Source organism: Narcine bancroftii, chromosome 1 (genome assembly GCF_036971445.1).
Source record: "Narcine bancroftii isolate sNarBan1 chromosome 1, sNarBan1.hap1, whole genome shotgun sequence".
Classification (NCBI taxonomy): Eukaryota; Metazoa; Chordata; class Chondrichthyes; order Torpediniformes; family Narcinidae; genus Narcine; species Narcine bancroftii.
The window spans coordinates 166488908-166511041 of record NC_091469.1 but is presented as its reverse complement, the minus strand read 5'-3'; the positions used below and the strand labels follow the sequence as shown (position 1 = coordinate 166511041).

Genomic DNA, 22134 nt, shown 5'->3' with positions numbered 1-22134 from the left:
GCCATGGAGATCAGATCTCTGGCATGGAGTCTGGTCCTGTGGTCAAGAAGGGGAGGGAGGAAAAGAACTGAGCTGTAGTGATAGGGGATTCTATAGTCAATGGGACAATAAGAGGTTCTGTGGAAGAGATCGAGTATCCCCAAAGGTATGTTGCCTCCCTGGTGCCAGGGTCCGAGGTATCTCAGATTGAGTTCACAGCATTCTCAGGAGGGAGAGTGAGCAGCGTCCATATAGGGACAAATGATGTGGGTGGGAAGGGTGAGCAGGTCCTGCAAGGAGAGTTAAAGGAGTTAGGTGCTAGGACCTTCAGGGTAGTGATCTCAGGATTGCTACCCATTCTATGTGCAAGTGAGGTTAAAAATAGGAGGATAACAAATGGCTAAAGACCTGGTGCAGGGGAGGGCTTCAGGTTTCTGGATCATTGGTCTCCCTTCCAGAGAAGGTGAAAGGTTTGCATCCAAACTAAAGGGCGACTAAAATCCGTGTGGGAAGGTTTGCTAGTGCTGCTCCAGTGGGTTTAAACGAGATTTGCAGGGGGAGGGGAACCAGAGGGCCAGAGCAGATAGAGGAGTGGAGGAGGGAAAAGATGAAGTTGTAGTGGCCAGTGAACAGAGTCGCAACACGGCTTACAAAATGGCTGGCAAATGCGAAGATCGCAAGGACCTGCAGGGACCAACGGCCGTTGTCCCGTATGACCTTCCACACGGCTGGAAGCAGCGGGACACCAGTCAGAGGCCGGTGCTGCAATGATGTCAGTCCTGTCGTCAGGGGTGACTATAAACAAAGCTAACAGAGCAACAGATCAGTGTTCGACCTCGATTCGACTGTGTACGTGTCATTCTTAGTCCACACTTTGTGTAGTGCACATGGTACACTGGTGACCCTGACAGGTCCAACCAGAAGTTAAATCCAAAGGTGACCGGCCATGCAGTTCTCCACATGGTCTTGCTCAAGTTGCCAACGTTACAAAAGAGAAAAAGAAAAATCGAGGGCAGAAAAGTCAAAAGCAAAGGATGCTGAGGTCACGAGATTCTAAAAGGGCAATGAGATTGGGCAGGACTCTTTATCTGAATGTCCGTAGCATTAGAAACAAGGTTAGTGAACTTGAGGAGCACATCAGACCCCAGGCATATGATTTAGTGGCCTCACAGAAACATGGTAGCAAGGTGGGCGTGATTGGGAATTAAATATTCAAGGGTATCAAGTAGTACGAAAAGATAGACAGGAAGGTAATCAAGGATTACTCTTAATCAAGGATGAGATCAGGACAATAATGAGGTCTAAGGGGCAGAATGTTGAGTCCATCTGGGTAGGGATTAAGAATAGTAAAGGGAAAATATCAGTGGTGGGCGTTGTCCATCGCCCACCAAATAACAATAGCACAGTAGCACAGGCCATTAACCGAGAGGGAGCTGAGGCATGTAGAACGGAATGGCAGTTGTCGTGAGGGACTTTAACTTCCACGTAGATTGGGAAAATCAAGTTGGTCGAGGGAATCTGGAGGATGACTTCATAGAATGTGTCCGTGATAGCTTCCTTGAGCAGCATGTTAAGGAACCAACAAGGGAGAATGCTATTTTAGATCTAGTATCGTGCAACGAGATAGGTAAAATTAACCAATCATAGTACGATTGAATTTCTCATCCAGATGGAGGGTGCAATAGTTAGATCTAAAACTAGAGTATTGTGCTTGGACGGGGAGACGACAACAGGATGAGGGAGGAATTGGTCAGTGTGGACTGGGAGCACAGGCTGGTTGGCAGAACAGTTGAGGAAAAGTGTTAGACTTTCAAAGAGATTTTTCACAGTGTTCAACAAAAATATATTCTCGTTAAAAATAAGGACAGTCAGAGAGGGAAGAGTCAGCCTTGGTTAACTAAGGAAATGAAGGAAAGTATAAAATTAAAATCAAAGTAGCCAAGAGTAGGATGCCAAGAGAAGGATTGGGAAAACGTTAAAAGGCAACGAAGGACAATTAAATGGGAAATAAGGGAAGGGAAGAAGGATCATGAGGGTAAATTAACACAAAATATAAATTTTATAAAGAAAGAGGGTGACGAGTCAACATAGGTCCCTTAGAAGATGAGAGAGGGGGATTGATATTGAACAATGAGGAAATATTTTCTGTCAGTCTTCATGGTGGAAGACATGTCCAACATGCCAAAGAGTGGTGATAGGGATGAGAAGGGAGGTGAGGACCTCGATAAAATAATTGGTACTAAAGAGGTAGTGATGAGCAAACTAATGGGACTGAAAGCGGACAAATCCCCTGGTCCTGATGGGATCCATCCAAGGGAACTGAGGGAAATGGTGGGAGTTAAAGTCAATGTGCTCGTAGTCATTTACCAGAATTCTCTGGATTCAGGGAAGGTCCTAGCAGATTGGAAGACAGTAAATGTCACACCACTTTTTAAAAAAGGATGTAGGCCCAGAAGACAGGTAACTATCGGCCAGTTAGCGTAACGTCAGTAGTCGGGAAATTGCTTGAAGCTGTCATTAAGGATGAAATAGTGAGACATTTAGAACAAAGGGGTTCCATCAGGCAGATGCACATGGATTCAGAAAGGGCAGGTCTTATTTAACAAACTTGCTGGAGTTCTTTGAGGATATAATGGGTGGGGTAGATAGAGGGGAACAGGTTGATGTTGTATATTTGGATTTCCAGAAGGCGTTTGATAAGATGCCGCACAGGAGACACCAATAAGGTACAGATGAATGGAGTCAGGGGAAGTATATTGGCATGGATTGAGGATTGGTTAACTGACAGAAGGCAGAGAGTCGAGATAAATGGGAGTTTTTCTGATTAACAGACAGTGGTAAGTGGGGGGCCGCAGGGGTCGGTGCTGGGCCCGCAGCTGTTCATCATTTACATTGATGATGTGGAAGAGGGGAGAGAGGGTCGTGTAGCCAAGTTTGTGGATGATACTAAATTCTGGAAAAGCATATTGAACAGAGGATGTGGAGAGGCTGCAGAAGGATAGAGTTAAGTTAGGTGAATGGGCAAAGGTCTGGCAGATGGAGGACAACGTTAGTAAATATGAGGTCATCCACTTTGGTAGAAAAATATAGAAGACCAGATTATTAGTTAAACAGTGAAAAACTGCAGGCTGCTGTCATGCAGAAGGACTTGGGAAGGCTTGTGCATGAATTGCAAGAAGTTGGGTTGCAGGTACAACAAGTTATTAATAAGGCAATTGGAATGTTGGCCTTCATCCCAAGAGGAATTGGATTCAAGAGCAGGGAGGTCATGCTGCAACTGTACAAGGTCCTGGTGATGCCAGACCTGGAGAACTGGGTGCAGTTCTGGTTTCCATACGTGAGGAAGAATTCACTGGACTTGGGGGCAGTCCAGAGGAGGTTCACTAGGTTGATCCTGGAGATGAGGGGGTTGACCTACGAGGAGAGACTAAATCGCCTGGGATTACACTCACTCGAATTCAGAAGAATGAGAGTAGATCTTATAGAAACATATAAAATTATGAACAGGATAGATAAGGTAGAGGCAGGAAAATTGTTTTCACTGGGAGGTGAGACCAGAACTGGGGACACACGCTCAAGATTCAGGGGTAGATTTAAGATGGAAATGAGGAGAAACTGTTTTTCCCAGAGAGTCGTGTATCTGTGCAATTCTCTGCCCAGGGAAGCAGTTGAGGTGATTTCATTAAACTTATTTAGGCTTCAGTTCGATAGATTTTTACATAAAAAATAGTATCAAGGGTTAAGGGGAAGAGGTAAGTGGGTGAAGTTGAGTGGATAAGATCAGCCATGAACTTAATGAGTGGTGGAGCAGGTTCGATGAGCAAGATGTCAGACTCCAGCTCCTATTTCTTTTGCTCTTACATTTATATGTTCTTGGCATAGCAGCCACATGTGGTTCCAACAGGCCAAGGCCCAGTTCCACCTTCGACAGATCGCTGCCGCCAACACCCGCCATTAGTATGTAGTAAGCTTGCTCGAGCAGGACACGGCAGAGAAGATTGCCGATCTCCTATGGCAGCAACCGCAGCAAGGCAAGTACGGTGCCCTCAAAAAGCTACTAACCCACACTTTCAGGCTATCATGGCGCAAGAACAGCACTCGTCTGCTGCACTTGGATGGTTTAGGGGACAGGGCCCCACCTGCCCTCATGAATAAGATGTTCGCACTCGCCGAGGGGCACAAGCCTTGCCTGCTCTTTGAGCAGATTTTCCTGGAGCGGCTGCTGAGGATACCCGACTTTTGCCTGCTGACAAGGATTTCAGTGACCCAAGGAAAGTCGCAGCCCAAGCGGACATGGTCTGGAGAGTCAAGAAAGAAAATGACCCCTCGGTGGAACAGATCGCCAAGTCCCAGCCACAGTCAGCAACAAAAAAACACACAAATGCTGGAGAAAATCGGTGCTTTTATGTAGCAAAGGTGAAGATACATCACCAACGTTTCGGGCTTGAGACCCTCATCTAATGGAACTGGACCCCCCTACCCAGCATATTATTGCCATCAACGATGGGGTGTGATGTCCCATCGATGCCACCCACCCTGTGCGTTTTCTGCACCATTCCCCTGAGATTAATTGGCCACCAATTTAAGTGGACTTCTACTGTCATTGCAGTGGGGGTAATGCTCCTGGGCGATTTCCTGCGCGCCCACTGCCTGCTGATAGACTTGAAAGGGCAGCGTTTGGTGCATGCCAGAACTTTTCGAATGATGCCCCTGGGGGAAGCCAAACTACCTAAACTCTGTCACATTGTCTGATGACACCTACACACACATCCTGGCAGAGTTCTCCACAATCACGGTGCCACAATTCTCCTCCGCAGAACCAAAGCACGGGGTAAAGCACCACAACCTCACCAAGGGCTCCCCATTCCACACCAGGGAGTGCCACCTTCCTCCCAAAGAACTTGCCCTCGCAAAGAGGAATTTAAAAAAATGGAGGAGTTGGGGATAGTGCAGTGGTTGGACAGCCCCTGTCCCACCCCACACATAGTACCGAAGGCAGCAGGAGGATGGAGGCTGTGTGGTGATTACTGACACCTCAATGAGGCCACCACACTGGACAGAAAACCTGTGCCTCATATCCAAGAGTTTACTGCCAACTTACAAGCGTAACGGGTGTTTTCAAAGATCGACTTAATAAGGGATTATCATCAGATCCCAGTGCATCTCAAGGACATACCCATAATCACCCTCTTCAGCCTGTTCACATTCATGAGGATTCCCTTTGGGCTAAAGAATGCTGCTCAGACTTTTCAGGGGCTGATGGATGCGGTGGGCCAGGACCTCCTATTTGTGTTCATCTACTTGGACAATATCCTTATTGGCAGCTGTGACCATTCAGAGCACTCAGCCCACCTCAGCCAACTACTTACCTGCCTGCTGGGGTTCGGGCTGACCATCAACCCCACCAAGTGTCAGTTAGAATAGGACACAATTGACTTCCTAGAGCATTGAATCGACAGGTACGGGGAGAAATCACTCCCTGAGAAGGTGGAGGCTGTTCGGCGGTTCGCGAAACCTCGCACCGTGAAGGGGCTGCAAGAGTTTGCCAGTATGATTAACTTCTTCCATTGATTCATACTGGCAGCAGCTCGGATCACGTGCTCCCTTTTCGCCCTCATGGCAGGGAAAAATAAAGACAGTACCTGGAATGGGGAGGCCTCCAAGCCATTCCAGAAGGCAAAGGATGCTGTGGCCAACACCACCCTTCTGGCTTACCCCAGGCTAGAGGCACCGACCACCCTCATGGTGGATGCCTCCAGCATAGTGGTCAGAGGAGTCATCGAACAGCTGATCGACAGGCAATGGCAGTCACTGGCCTTTTTCAGCACACACCTCTGGCCACCTGAGCTATTGGCGCTGTACCTGGCGGTCAGGCATTTCTGATACTTTCTGGAAGGGAGACAATTCAAGGCCTTCATAGACCACAAACCATTAACCCTCACCTTCCACAAACAGGCCCCTGCGGTTGGTCAGGCAGCACAGGCACCTTTCCTACGTGTCTGAATTCACTATGGACATCCAACATATCGCTGGCAAGAGCCACGTGGAGACTGATGCGTTCTCCCCCCCGCCATCGAGTCCGTCCACAACCTATCCCAGGGCATAGACTATTCAGCCCTAGCCAGTCCATAACATGATGACCCTGAGATCCTGGCGTACGGGACGGCACATTCTGGGCTGCAGCTGGAGGATGTCGTCGTCACCGCTGGCAACCAGATGCTTCTCTGTGATGCCTCCACCGGAAAACCCCGCCCCATCATGCTGGCAGCTTGGAGACGGAAGGTGTTCGACGCAGTGTACAATCTGGCGCATCCGGCCATCAGAACTACGGTAAAGACGGTGGCCAGCAGGTCCATCTGGCACAGGCTCCACAAACAGGTCAGTCAGTGGACCAAGGTGTCCAAGGTGCAAGCTCATACTAAAGCACCTCCCCAGGCTTTTGAACCAGCACGATGTAGGTCCAGCCACGTCACTGTGGGGCTGCTAACAGTTTCCCACGGGGCGAGATACCTCCTCACTATGGTTGACCGCTCCATGAGGGGGCCTGAGGCGGTCCCAATGGCCGACACAACTACGGAGACCTGCGCCAGGGTACTAATCAACACCTGGGTGTCCAGGTTCGAAGTCCTGGAACATATCACCTCCGACAGGGGAACACAGTTTACCTCAGGGCTCTGGGTGGTGCTGGCCAAACGTTTGGGAACCCATCTCCACCAAACCACAGCACATCACCCACAGGCCAACGGGTTGGTGGAGTGGTTTCACAGACACTTAACATCAGCCTTGATGGCCTGGCTCAAGAGGCCCAATTCAAGGAGCCCAAATGGGTGGATGAACTGCCTTGGGTCTTTCTGGGGATATGTACCGTGACGAAAAAGGCCTTTGTAGCAGAAATGGTCTGCAGCGCACCCTTGGTAATCCCGGGGGGAGTTCTTGGCCGCTGCCAAGAATCTTGAAACAGGTGAGGGAAATACTGGATACCCTAGCCCCTCCATATGATCAGCCCAAATCATTCATCCCCAAGGACATGCACACCTGTGCATATGTTTTTGTGTGAAGGGGAGTGCATAGGGCACCCCTCCAATAGCAGTATGAGGGGCTGTACAGAGACATCAGGCATAATGAGTCTATGTATGTATTGGACATGACTGGCAAAGAGGAAACCTTCACCCCTGACTACCTGAAACCGGCCCATGGAGACATTAGCCAGCCAATCGAGAAGCAGCCTCTGTGATGCAGAGGTAGGCAGCCCAAAGTGGCAGTGGAAACTCCGATTGCCGGGTCTGGGGGCCGGTGGTCACGTAATGGCCTGCGAACCGAGTCGCTCACAAAATGGCCAGTGAATGCGGCAATTGCGAGGACCCCATAGGGACCAATGGCCATCGTCCCACATGACCTCCTGCATGGTGGGAAACAGCGGGCAATGGCAGGAATGCCAGCAAGTTAGAGGCGGGCGCTGCGATAATGTCATAGGAACATAGGAAGTAGGAACAGGAGTAGGTCAAAAATGGCCCATCGAGCCTGCTCTGCCATTCAATACGATCATGGCTGATCTAATTTATGACCTAACTCCACCTACCTGCCTTCTCCCCATATCCCGTAATTCCTCTATCATGTAAACATTTATCTAACCGAATTTTAAATATGTTTAATGAGGCAGCCTCAACCACTTCCCTGGTTAGAGAATTCCAAACATTCACTATTCTCTGGGAAAAACTATTTTTCCTCATCTCTGTCCTAAATCTACTCCCCCGAATCTTGAGACTGTGTCCTCTGGTTTTCGTTTCCCCGGCCAGCTCAAAAAACCTTCCTACATCTATCCTATCCATACCCTTCATAATCCTATATGTTTCTATAAGATCTCCTCTCATTCTTCTGAACTCGAGCGAATACAATCCTAGACGATTTAATCTTCCATCATAAGTCAACCCCTTCAACCCAGGGATCAACCTAGTAAACCTCCTCTGGACCGTCTCCAAAGCCAGTATATCCTTCCTCAAATATGGAGACCAGAACTGGACTCAGTACTCCAGGTGCGGTCTCACCAGTACCTTGTACAGTTGCAACATGACCTCCCTACTCCTGAATTCAATTCCTCTCGCGATGAAGGCCAACATTCCATTTGCCTTCTTAATAACCTGCTGCACCTGCAACCTAACTCCTGTTGTTAGAGGCAGGGAGTGAATATAAACAGAATCGGCAAAGCAATAAATCGGTCTTCGACTTCGACTCGACTGTGTGTGTACGCGTGTATGTGTGCGAGTGTGTGTGGTTCTTACTCCACATTTTGTGTAGTGTGCACGGTACAATGTCAAAATTACATGTACCATTGCAAGTCAACAGGTTGAACGTGCTGGAAATATTCTCAGGTGCATCTATTGTAGGAAAGGCAGATGAGTTTAGAGTGTGGATTGGCTCAAGGAATAAGACATTGTGGCCTTTAGTGAGTCTTGGTTGCAAGAGGGACAGGATTGGCAGATCAATGTTCCAGGCTTCTGTTGCTTTAGACATGATATATCCTGGGGAGGGGGAGGTGGCTGTGTGGGGGAATGAAAGGGGGAGGAGTGGCATTGCTCATCAGGGAAAGTATCCCAGTTGTGCTCAGGCAGGACAGACCAGAGGGCTCGTCTACTGAGGCTATATGAGTGGAGCTGAGGAATGGGAAAGGTATGACCACACTCATGGGGTTGTATTATAGACCGTCCAATAGTCAGTGAGAATTGGAGGAGCAAATCTGTAGAGAGATAGTGGACAGTTGCAGGAAACATAAGGGTGTGATCGTCGGGGATTTTAACTTTCCACACATTGACTGGGAATCCCATCCTGTAAAAAGGCTGGACGGCTTGGACTTTGTCAAAAGTATTCATGAAAGTTTCTAAATCAATATATAGAGGTACTAACTAGAGAAAGAGTCCAATACTGGATCTCCTATTGGAGAATGAGACAGGACAGGCAACAAAATTATGTGGAGGGGAACATTTTGCTCCAGTGGTCATCATGCCATTATTTTCAAGATAATTATGGAGAAGGATAGGTTTGGGCCTTGGGTTGAGATTTTAAATGGGAAAAAGGCCAATTTTGAGGAAATGAGAAAGGATCTAGAATGTGTGGATTGGGATAAGTTGTTTTTAGGCGGCAAGGATGTATGAGGTAAGTGGAGGACCTTCACAGGTGAAATTTTGAGAATACAGAGTTTGTATGTTCCTGTCAGGATTAAAGGTGAAGTTAGCAGGCAGAGGGAACCTTCGTTTTCGAGGGATATTGGGGATCTGGTTCGGAAGAGGGAGGTGCATAACAGGTATAAGCAACACAGAGCAAATGAGGTACCTGAGTGTAAAAAATATAAGAAAAATCTCAAGAAAGAAATCAGGAAGGGTAAAAGAAGACACGAGGTTGCTTTGGGAGACGATGTGAAGGAAAATCCTAAGGGTTTTAGAGTGAAAGGATAGTCAGGGACAAAATGGGTGCCCTTGAAGATCAGTGTGGTCGGCGTTGTATGGACCCAAAAGAGATGGGAGTGGTCTGAAATGTTTTTTTTCATCAGTATTCACTCAGGAAATGGACACAGGGTCGAAGGAAGTAAGGAAAACGAGCAGTGAGGTCATGAAACCTGAACAGATTAAAGAGAAGGAAGTGCTTGCTGTCATATAGCAAATAAGGGTGGATAAATCCCCAGGGCCTGACAAGATATTCCGTCAGACCTTGAGGGAGGCTTGTGTAGAAATTGCAGGGGCTCTGGCAGAAATGTTTTAAATGTCCTTCGCCATGGGGGAGGTGCTTGAGGACTGGAGGAGAGCTCACGTTGTTTCGTTGTTTAAAAAAGGTTGGAAAAGTAACCATGGAAATTATAGGCCGATGAGCCTGACGTCAGTAGTATGTAAATTACTGGAAGGTGTTCTAAGAGATCATAGAAACATAGAGGATAGGAGCAGGAGTAGGTCATTCGGCCCTTCGAGCCTGCTCCGCCATTCAATGAGATCATGGCTGATCTTAAAGTTCAGTACCCCGTCACCACCTTCTCTCCATAACCCCTAATTCCCTTATACTGAAGAAATAGATCTAATTCCCTCTTACATATATTCAATGAACCTGCCTCTACTGTTCTCTGTGGCAATGAATTCTACAGATTCACCACCCTCTGGGTCAAGAAATTCCTCCTCATCTCAGTTCTAAATGGTTTGCCTATTATCCTTGAACCATGGCCCCGGGTTCTGGACTCCCCCACCATTGGAAACATCCTTTCTGCATCCATTCTGTCCAGTCCTGCCAGAATTTTATGTCTCTATGAGATCCCCTCACAATCTTCTAAACTCCACCGAGTACAACCCCAATTTGAGCAATCTTTCCTCATGTTATTCCTGCCATTCCAGGTATCAGCCTGGTGAATCGCCTCTGCACTCCCTCCATTGCAAGAACATCCTTCCTTAGATAAGGTGACCAAAATTGCACACAATACTCCAGGTGGGGTCTCACCAAGGCTCTGTACAGCTGCAGTAAGGTATCCTTATTCCTATACTCAAACCCTCTTGATATGAAGGCCAACATACCATTTGCCTTTTTAACCGCCTGCTGTACCTGCATGCTCGCCTTCAGTGACTGGTGCACAAGAACCCCTCGGTCTCTCTGCACTTCCCCATCTTCCAATCTATTGCCATTCAGATAGTAATCTGCCCTCTGGATTGTATTACCAAAGTGGAGAACCTCACATTTATCCACATTGTAGTTCATTTGCCATGTATCTGCCCAGTCCCCCAATTGATCCAAATCACACTGGAGCTTCCTGACCCCCTCTTCCGTGCACACAACCCCTTCTAGCTTAGTGTCGTCTGCAAATTTGGAGATATTACATCCAATCCCCTCATCCAGATCATTAATGTAAATTGTGAACAGCTGGGGTCCCAGTACAGATCCCTGTGGCACCCCACTGGTCACCGCCTGCCACTCAGAAAACGAGCTGTTTATCCCAACTCTCTGTCTTCTATCTGCTAGCCAGTTCTCAATCCACATTAATATCTTGCCCCCAATCCCATGAATCGCTGGGTCTAGGGGCAGTGGTCTGTGCTGTACTGTTCTCTGGTCCTGTGGCTAGTCAACATGGCTTTGTCCTTGGTAGGTCGTGCTTAACAGAGTTATTCGAGGAGGTTACCAGGAAATTTGATGAAGGAAAGGCTGTGGATGTTGACTACATGGACTTTAGTAAGGCTTTTGACAAGGTCTCACATGGGAGGATAGTCAGGAAGGTTCAGACACTCAGTTTTCATGGTGAAGTAGTGAAATGGATTCGACAATGGCTGGATGGGAGAAGCCAGAGAGTAGTGGTGGATGATGCTTCTCAGACTGGAGGCCTGTGACTAGAGGTGCCTCCGGAATCGTTGCTGGGACCATTGTTGTTTGTCATCTATATCAATGATCTGGTGGAAAAATGGGTTGAAAAATGGTAGTTGGAATTTAATGCAGACAAGTGTGAGGTGTTTGATTTTGGAAGGACAAACCAAGAAAGGATGTACACGGTGAATGGTCGGGTTCTGAGGGAGAACAGACGAATCTGGGAATACAGATATATTTTTCACTCATATAAGCGCACACACATGCAACATGCAGAAAATCATAAAATAAGTAAAAATATTTTCGTATAACACACGAGCGTAGTATTCTACATTTTTATTTTAAAAGAGAAATTTGCATTTATTTGGTACATGAGATAAACTACATTCCGTCGTCCACTATCTGTCACAGTTAACCCTCCACAATTAACACACAATCAGCTTCCCCCAGAGGTGTCAATCGCCCATTATATAAATTATATCCTTCTACAACACATTAACAATCTCTGGAGGGAAATCTATTAAGAAGACAGGCTTCAGAGTTGAGCAGGATTTTAATTCTATCATGATTTAAAAAGCTTTTCTTCAAAGCCTATCTTGTTATAAATAGTTGCAACTGAGAATGGTACGGTTTGATTTGATGTAATGAGGATAATTAAACTGATGCCATAGGGCAGAATCATCCTAAAGTTGTCTCAGATCAGAGGCACTTGATATGTTAATCTCCTCCCTTAGGGGATGCAGTGTCCTAGCCAGAATATCCTGTTTTACAGAATTCCGTGACATTCAGGCCAAGGAAATATTTCCAAAATCAAAATTTCCGATGCCCACTATAAATTGTGTGTGTTCTTTCAACATGTAAAAATATTCTCATCTAATGCGTGCGTGCAAAGCTGGGGAGGTCTCTTCTTTGGCTTGGCTTCGCGGACGAAGATTTATGGAGGGGGTAAAAAGTCCACGTCAGCTGCAGGCTCGTTTGTGGCTGACAAGTCCGATGCGGGACAGGCAGACACGATTGCAGCGGTTGCAAGGGAAAATTGGTTGGTTGGGGTTGGGTGTTGGGTTTTTCCTCCTTTGCCTTTTGTCAGTGAGGTGGGCTCTGCGGTCTTCTTCAAAGGAGGTTGCTGCCCGCCAAACTGTGAGGCGCCAAGATGCACGGTTTGAGGCGTTATCAGCCCACTGGCGGTGGTCAATGTGGCAGGCACCAAGAGATTTCTTTAGGCAGTCCTTGTACCTTTGTCAAAAAATGCATGTTTTATATGCGTAAAATTACGGTAATTCTCTGAAAGTGGGGTCACAGGTGGACAGGGCTGTAAAGAGAGCTTTTGGGATATTGGCCTTCATAAATCAAAGTATTGAGTCCAGGAGATGGGAAGTTATGGTAAAGTTACATAAGACATTAGTGAGGCCAAATTTGGAGGATTGTGTGCAGTTTGGGTCACTGAATTACAGGAAAGATCTTAATAAAATAGAAAGAGGGCAGAGAAGATTTACTAGGATGTTGCCCAGACTTCAAGAACTGGGTTTCAGGGAAAGGTCAAACAGGTTAGAACACTGTTCCCTGGAGCACAGAAGAATGAGGGGAGATTTGATCGAGGTGTTTAAAATGATGAGGGGGACAGACAGAGTAAATGTAGGTTGGCTTTTTCCACTGAGGGTGGGTGAGATACAAACCAAACGACATGGGTTAAGAGTGAAAGGGGAAATGTTTAGTGGGAACTTCTTCACTCAGAGAGTGGTGGGAGTGTGGAACGAGTGGTGAATGTGGGCTTAATTTTAATATTTAGGGGGAACTTCTTCACACAGAGAGTGGTGGGGGTGTGGAACGAGTGGTGAATGTGGGCTTAATTTTAATATTTAAATGAAATCAGAAAGTCAAAAAGAAGTCATGAAGTTGCTTTGGTGGATAATGTGAAGGTCAACCTCAAGGGTTTCGACAAGTATTTTCAGGGTAAAAGGATAGTTAGTGACAAAATTGGACCCCTGGAAGAAAAGAGTGGTCGCCTATGTGTGGAGCTTAATGGATGGGGGAGATCTTAAACAGTTTTTTTGCATCAGTATTTACTCAGGAAACTGGCATAAAGAAGGAGTAGTGTCCTAGAACATAAAGAGATTAAAGAGGAGGAGATGCTTGCTGCCTTGCAGTGAATAAAGGTAGATACATCTCCTGGGCATGACATGATATTTCCTTGGACCTTGAGGATGACTAGTGTAGAAATTGCAGGAGCCCTGGCAGAAATATTTAAAATGTCCTGAGCCACGGGGGATTTACCGGAGCATTAGAGGGTAGTTCACGATGCTCTGTTGTTTAAAAAAGGCTCCAAAAATAAACCAGGAAATTACAGGCCAGTAAGCCTGATGTCAGGTAAATTATTGGAGGGTGTTCTGATAGATCGGATTTACAAGTATTTGGAGTACTAAGGGCTGATTAAAGATAATCATCATGCATGGTAGGTCGTGATTTTAGAGGAAGTAGAAAGTAGATAAGGAAAGGTCATGGATGTTGCCTATATGGACTTTAATAAGGCCTTTGACAAGGTCCCACATGCGAGGTAAGTTCAGAAGGTTCAGACACTAGGTATCCATGGAAAGATTGCAAACTCGATTTGAAATTGCCTGAATGGGAGAAGACAGAGAGAGAGTGATAGTAGATGATGCTTCTCAGACTGGAGACCTGTGCCTAGTGGTGCCCCAGGAATTGGTGCTGGGACCATTGTCTATATCAATGTTCTGGATGATAATGTGGTCAATTGGATCAGCAAGTTTGCAGATGACACTAAGATTGTGGACAGTGAGGAAGGTTTTCAAAGGTTGCAGAGGGATCTGGACCAACTGGAAAAACGGGACAGAAAATGGCTGATGGAATTTAATGCAGACAAGTTTGAGGTGTTGCATTTTTGAAGGACATAAAAGGTAGGACATGCACAGTAAATGGTAGAGCACTGAAGAGTGTGGAGGAACAATGGAATCTGGGAATACAGATATATAATTTCCTGAAAGTGGCGTCACAGGTGGATAGGGTTGTAAAGAGAGCTTTTGGCTCACAAATCAAAGTATTGAGTCCAGGAGTTGGGATATTATGGTGAAGTTGTATAAGACATTGGTGAGGCCTAATTTGGAATACTGTGTGCAGTTCTGGCCGCCTAACTACAGGAAAGATATCAGTAAGATTGAAAGATTGTGGAGAAGATTTACTAGGATGTTGCCACGTCTTCAGGAGTTGAGTTACAGGGAAAGATTAAACAGGTTAGGACTTTATTTCTTGAAGTGTAGAAGAATGAGGGAAAATATGACAGAGGTTTACAAAATTATGAGGGCTATAAACAGAGTAAATGCAAGGAGGCTCTTTCCTCTTAGATTAGGAGAGATGAATATGAGAGGACATGGCTTTAGGGTGAAAGGGGAAAGGTTTAAGGCTCACTGTTAAGTTTGGAGAATAAATTGCATGGGAGAGGACTGGAAGGTTTATGGAATGGGTGCAGGTCAGTGGGACTAACTGTAGTGTCCTATGGTTCGAAAAGAAGAATTTGGACAGGTACATGGATGGGAAAGATATGGAGCGCTATGGTGCAGGACAAGGCAAAAAAAAAAAGGGTTTGAGACTAGATGGGCTGAAGGTCTGTTTCTGTGCTGTAATATCAGATGCCTGAGGAATGCCACTAGTGACTCACCTCCAGGCAGAATACGTTCCATCTAATCCTATATTCTGCTTTTTGCAGGCAAGTCTATTCCCAATCCAAGCAGTTTCCATGGATCCCATATCTCATGTCTTTCTGAATGAGCTTATTTTGTCAAATGCCTAAGGTCCATGTACATCACAATCACTAGCCCACCTTCATCAATTTCTTTTGTCTGCTCCGATAAAACCTCAATCAGTTTCGTGAGGCATGACCTGCTGCTCACAAGCCATGCTGACGATCCCTGAGAAGACCATGCTTCTCTAAAGGCTCGTAACCCTGTTCCTACGAATCCTCTCCAATGGTTTGCCCAACACTCACACAAGTCTCTCTGGTCTATAATTTCCATAATTTTCCTTCTTACCTTTCTTGAACAAGGGGACTACATTTGCTGCACTCCTATTCTTCATTATCTCTCCTGTGGCTAGGGATTGGCAATGCCTCAGGAATCTCTTCCCTCATTTTGTGGACTTACAGTGCCCTCTGAAATGTTTGGGACAAAGACACTTTTTTTATCCTTTATTTCCCCCTGTACTCCACAGTTTTAAATCTGGAATCAGACAAGTGCACATTCCAGATTTTAATTCAAGGGTATTTGTATACATTTTGGTTTGACCATGTAGAAATTACAGCATTTTTTATACCAAGTCCCCTCATTTCAGGGCACCATAACATTTGGCTTCACAAGTACTCAGGTGTGTTTAATTGCTTCATTGGTGCAGGTTTAAGAGATCTAGGCTGGCTTCGAGGTTTTTGATCACCTGTGGAGTCTGCAGTTGCCAATTTTCAACATGAGGAACAGACTTTTGCCAATGAGAGGCAAAGAAGCCGTTAAGAGGCTGACAGACAAGATTAACACAGTAAGAGGCATTGTCCAAACCTTAGGATTACCCAAATCAACTATTTGGAACACCATTAAGAAGAAAGAGAGTATTGGTGAGCTCAGGAATTTCAAAGGGACTGGCATTCCAAGGAAGACCTCCACAGTTGATGATAGAATTCTCATCATAATGAATGAAAATCCCCAAACGTATGTCTGACAGATCAGAAACCCCCTTCAGGGGGCAGGTGTGGATGGGCCAATGACTGTTGTCCATAGAAGTCTTCATGACGAGAAATACAGAGGCTTCACTGTAAGATGCAAACCACAAATTACCCAAAGAAAGGATGGCCAGATTAATTTACCAACAAGAATTTAAAAGAGCCTGCAGAATTCTGAAAAAACATCTGTGGGCAGAATGAGACCAAAATTAACCTACAGAGAATAGCCTACTCCCATTGAGATTAACCTACTCCAATTTCTTCATGTTCCAATTAAACATCATGGCAAGATGAAAGAGTGGAGGCACAAACAACTGCCCTAGACCCTTTGCCATGGTTGTATCTCACAGTGTAGGCTCCATATTTCTGCTTATTAGGTTTTCTGCAGACGGTCGTCATTGACCCATCCACACCTGCCTCCTGAAGGGGGTTTCTGATCTGTCAGACATACGTTTGGGCATTTTCATTCATGATGAGAATTCTATCATCAACTGTGGAGGTCTTCCTTGGAATGCCAGTCCCTTTGCAATTCCTGAGCTCACCAATACTCTCTTTCTTCTTAATGGTGTTCCAAACAGTTGATTTTGGTAAATCCTAAGGATTGGCTGATGTCTCTCAGAGTTTATTCTTGTTTTTCAGCCTCATAATTACTTATTTGCCTTTCATTGGGACAACTCTGGTCCTCATGTTGAAACATTGCAAATACAGATTTTAAAGGTGGTCAAAAACTTCGAAGCCAGCCCACCTCTCTTATACCTGCACCAATGAAACAATTGAACAAACCTGAGTCCTCACAAACACCTGTGAAGCCAAATGTCCCAAACATTCTGGTGCGCTGAAATGCTGTAATTTCGACATGGTCAAACCAAAATATATCTATAAATAATCATGAATGAAATCTGGATCACTTGTGAATTGTTTGATTACAAATTTAAAATTGTGGAACAGAGGGGAAAATAAAGGAAAAAAGTGTCTGTTCTAGACTTAATGAAGGGCGCTGTAGCTATCTGAATATTTATAAGAGCAAGCACTTGCTCTTCCTTCAGTCAACATGTTCTGTACTGACCTCACATTCAGCAAGATCCCTATCCTTGGAGAACTTCGAAGCCAAGTATCCATTTCGGACCTTGCTTACCTCCAACCATTGATATCTGATTGGTCCCAATCTCACTCTAGTCATCGTTCTGTTCTTCATGCAAACATTTTAAAGGATATGGGGATCTCCTTGAAACATGCTGAATATTGAAAGGGGTAGAAAGGGTGGACATGAAGATGCTTCCAGTAGTAGGAGAGCTAAGGACAAGAGGGCACAGCCTCAGAATAAAAGGATGTCCCTTCAGAACAGAGATGAGGAGACATTTCTTCAGCCAGAGGGAGGTAAATCTGTGGAATTCATTGCCACAGGCAGCTGATTGGATGTAGTTAAAGCAGAGGTTCATTGGTTAAAGCATCAAAGATGGGGAGAATTGTCATTACTGTATTGGGCTATAGAAAGGAGACACAAGGATATACATCAGTTACAGAATTGAAACAGTACAACACTGTGGAAAACCTGACGCCCAAATTAAATTAAAACTCTCTGCTTGCCCTTGATCTATCCCTCTGTTCCCCACATATTCAGGTGTCTATGACGAAGCATCTTAAATGTAACTATCACAACTGGTCCACCACAACTCCCGACAACCCTCCCCCCACCCCACCACAATGGCTTTACAATGTTCCAGACACGTACTGCTCTTTGTACATCTTATCTCACCTTTTGAAGACATCTCCCCTATCATCGCCTCGCATAATTTTATAAGCTTCTCTCAGGCTTCCCCTCGGCCTCTGGCACTCCAGAGAAAACATCCCAAGTTTATCAACCCCTCCATAGCTCATACTTTCTAATCCAGGCAGCATCCTCGGAAATTCCCTGGTACATCAATGCTATTAAGATTCTGCCATTAACTGCATAGTTCCCTCGTATTAAACATTTTCCCATGTTATCATTTTAATTAGCTATGATAAAGGTCAGGGAGTTGTGGTCACTGTCTCCAAAATGCTGCCCCATCAACAGGTCTGTCACTTGATGAAGTTAGTTACCCAGTCCTTGATCCAGTCTGGCCTCTCCTCTCATCAGCCAGTCCGCATACTGTGTCAGGAATCCTTGGACAAACTTGACAAATTCTGCCTTATCTGAACCTTTTGCACTCTTGAGGTGCCAGTCAAAAGTCGGGAAGATGATGTCTTCCAGCACGACAACTCTTAATTTTGCACCATTCAGAATCTGCCCTTCAGAGGCCTGATGGTTATTGGGGGAGTGGTTTAATCTTTTCTCGCCTGATTGCCTTCTGTTGGTATCCCTGTGGATCTCCTGCCAGAATAACACCTGTTCACCAGTACCTTGTCTTCCGTGGGCCAGCCAATTCTGAAACAAAACCATCCATTCACAATGGATCCCACTCACCTTTTGTCTATCATCAGGGACCTTGTCAAATGCCTCCCTTAAGTCCACTGCCCGATACTCATCAACCACCTTTGTCACCTCTTCAAAAAACTCAATCATTTGTAAAACATGACCTACCCCTCACAAAGACGTGATGAAGGGTTCGGACCTAAAACGTCAACTGTTGTTGCTGATTGACCTGCTCCGTTCTTCCAGCAGATTTTTTTTGGCTGATTGTCTCAAACCTGACCATATTTTTCCAGTCGCACCTTCTCCAACAGTTGCCCTTTCACTGATTACAGGCTCATGCCTATAATTTCCAGGATTATCCCCATTTCCCTTCTTAAACAAAGGGGCATCAGCTACTTTCCTTTCCTTTAGGACCTCACCTGTAAGTGAGGATACAAATATCTTCATCAAGGTCCCAGCAATTCCCTCATTGCTTCTTTCAGTAACCTGGAATATATTATGGGACTTGGCTGCCGTAATACTATCCGACACACCAAGCAACGTGACCTTCTCGATCTCAAAATGCCTTCATGCTCATCACATTCCCACGATCCTTCATGTCTTTTTCCTTGGTGAATGCAAAGTTCTCATTTAGTACCTCACCCTTTTCCCTTGTCTCCAAATACACTCCTGCCTTTATCTTGCACAGAAGAGCTCAGCGAGGGAGCATGCCCTTCAGCTTACAACGTCTATGCTGAACATGAAGCCCAAGTTAAAGGAAAACTCTGTTATTGGCACATGATACACATCCCTCTATCCCCAGCTTACTTATGTGTCTATCTGGAAGCTTGAGATTTTTAAACATATCTGCTTTCACCACTACCCCTGGCTGGCTGTTCCAGACTCCTACAACTGTCTGTGCCTTATCTATGCCTCCCTTAATTTTATAACCTTCTATCATAATTTGACACTCCAAGAAAACAATCTGAGTTTGTCCATCCTTTCCCTATAGTTCATCTCTTCCAAGCTAGGCAGCCACCTGGTAAATATTTTCCAAAGCCTCCATATACTTCCTGCAACAGGGTGAGTGGAATTGAAAACAGTATTCCATGTGTGGCCTAACCAAAGTGTTTTTATAGGTGCAGTCCTACCCTCTCCTGAGTCATCCTCTTGTTTTAATCCAAGTTTAAAATATCTTGGGATTCTCTTTAATTCTTCTCACCAAGGACAATGAATCCATGTGGCCTTCCTAATGCCCAACTTCAGCTCTTACCTGCCATCTTGATAGTCCTTGTGTCCTGTCTGATTTTATCTTCCTCAATCTTGGACTGTACATGCTTCCTGTTTCTTTTTGACTAAATTTATAACAATTTGTGATCCATTCCCAACCTTCCAACTTATTGCAACCTGCAATTCTGCACAAATGTTCCTCATCCCTGTAAGGTAAAACATCATGAGATGGGAATGTGTAGGGAGTTACCCTGTACAGGGCAGTAACAAGAAGGGGAGGTGTCCTTGTACTCCTGTTAGGTAAAACATCATGAGATGGGACCGGAGAAGGAGTCACCCAGTACTAAGGAGTAACAGAATGCATCCTTGTACTTACAAGATAAGAGAGACATTGATGGATTGAGAGGCAGGAAGCTAGCAGGGAAAGGATAGCAACAGTTTTAGTCATTGGACAAGTAATGATATGATGATGTTCTAAGCATGTATCCAAGGGTATAAAAAATCACCATTTTGCTGATAACGGCAGAATGCATTCTCCGACTAACTTTGTTAGTCGCAAGTGTTACAATCCGGTAATAAAGAACAAAGAACCCTGATTTCGACTCAGCCTGGTGTTTGTCTCACTCATTCATGAACAAAGCAGACCTAACATCCCCCAAGTTGTGCAAAGCAATGCCTCTTCAACCTCAGGCCCATTGTTGACTACAGGTGATCTCTCTGCTCCTTTCGACCGAGGTTACCTGACATCGAAGCAAGAGGAGGCCATTATCCTCCCCTTGTTCATCTGTCCCTCAACTTCATGTACACATCTGTTTGCAGCTTCAGTATGGGACCTGCAGCACACTCCTATAACCCTGCAAAAAAGCTTTTCTTTTTACTTTTAAGTGGTTCACAAATTTCGAGGTGAGGTACTTACCGTCATTCCATGCTTAAGGATAAGCTTCATGAGGTCTTCCTCTATTGTGGCCAAGAAAGTCTCACTTGGGTGCTCCATCAATGGAACCACCAGTTCCAAGATCTTTGCCACATTGCAGATGACAAGGAAATCACTCTGAGTCTAGAAATGAAATGATCAAATGCAGCAGAATGAGACATGTTCCACAAAATACACTTGAATTAAACCACCACCACCACCCATCCCATAAACAACTTTCCTTTTTGTTTTACACAATTAAAGAATGTATAACACAAGTTCAGACAAACTTGTCCAGAGTCAGAGATATACAGCACAGTAACAGGTCCTTCGGCCTAACTTGTTCAGGCCAAGTTGTCGACTGAGGCAAGCCCCACACCTCAAAACCATCTCTATTCACGTACCTGCCAAAATGTCATGTTAAATGATGCAACTGCAACCCATCATGATCACATTCACTGGCAACTTGTTACCGGCCCCTTTCTGTGTGTGAACTTGCCCCTCAAATCCTCTTTAAATCTTTCCCCCTCACAAATTTCTGCCCTTTAGTTTTAGACTTCACAAGGCTAGGGAAAAGACGATGATTGTTCACCTTATCTATAGCCCTCACGATTTTCATAAACCTCAGTTCATTACTCAGCTTCCTAAGCAGTAGAGTGCTTGCCTATCCACTCTCTCTTTATAACCCTTCAGACCTGGCCACATCCTCGTGAATCTTTTTCTACGCGTTTCAGCCTAATTCCATCCTTCCTATAGTGCTCAATGTTCCAAATGTTAACTTGCCAGTACTGGATAAGATGGATAGCAGTGTCTCCTCTGTGATCACACTCAACACCAGCACTCCTCCCGTAATAATGATTACACTGTGTCATATTACATGAAATTTCTTTTTCCCCTGCTGCAAGGCAGACAGATTTGTCACCGGCAGGAATTGCCTTAACACCTCTTACAGTCAGAGAGAGAGAGAGAGAAAAGGAAAAGAGAGCCCCTCCCCCAGAGTCACCGAGTGTCCAGAGATTCACTTCCAGTGGTCTTGCACCCACACAGAGTCCAGTCCAAAGCATTGGCAACCTGAGCTCTGGATTTAAACCTACGACACGGTCAGGAACCCTTCAGTGCCCTCACATCTCGGTTCTGATACCTAGTACATAACATAACATAACAATTACAGCACGGAAACAGGCCATTAGGCCCTTCTAGTCCGCACCGAACCAAACACCCCTTTCTAATCCCACCTCCCTGCACAATGCCCATAACCCTCCATCTTCTTCTCATCCATATACCTGTCCAACCTTTTCTTAAATAATACAATTGACTCCGCCGCCACTATTTCTCCCGGAAGCTCATTCCACACGGCTACCACTCTCTGAGTAAAGAAGTTCCCCCTCATGTTACCTCTAAACCTCTGCCCCTTAATTCTTAACTCATGTCCTCTTGTTTTAAACTTTCCTCCTCTTAACGGAAATAGTCTATCCACATCCACTCTGTCTATCCCTTTCATAATCTTAAATACTTCTATCCAATCCCCTCTCAACCTTCTACGCTCCAAAGAATAAAGACCCAATCTGTCCAATCTCTCCCCATACTCCAGATGCT

At 45.3% G+C, this 22134-nt stretch overlaps 1 protein-coding gene across 5 annotated transcripts in view; it reads right to left on the bottom strand.

Annotated features, from left to right (window-relative positions):
- LOC138735925 (nipped-B-like protein) overlaps positions 1 to 22134 on the bottom strand; it is a 1086099-nt gene that overhangs the window by 87199 nt on the left and 976766 nt on the right. For all 5 annotated transcript variants that reach the window (XM_069884602.1, XM_069884605.1, XM_069884611.1 and 2 more), the window contains one exon: positions 20542 to 20682. In XM_069884602.1, coding sequence (XP_069740703.1) covers positions 20542 to 20682 — 141 coding nt within the window. The remainder of the gene's footprint in view (positions 1 to 20541; positions 20683 to 22134) is intronic.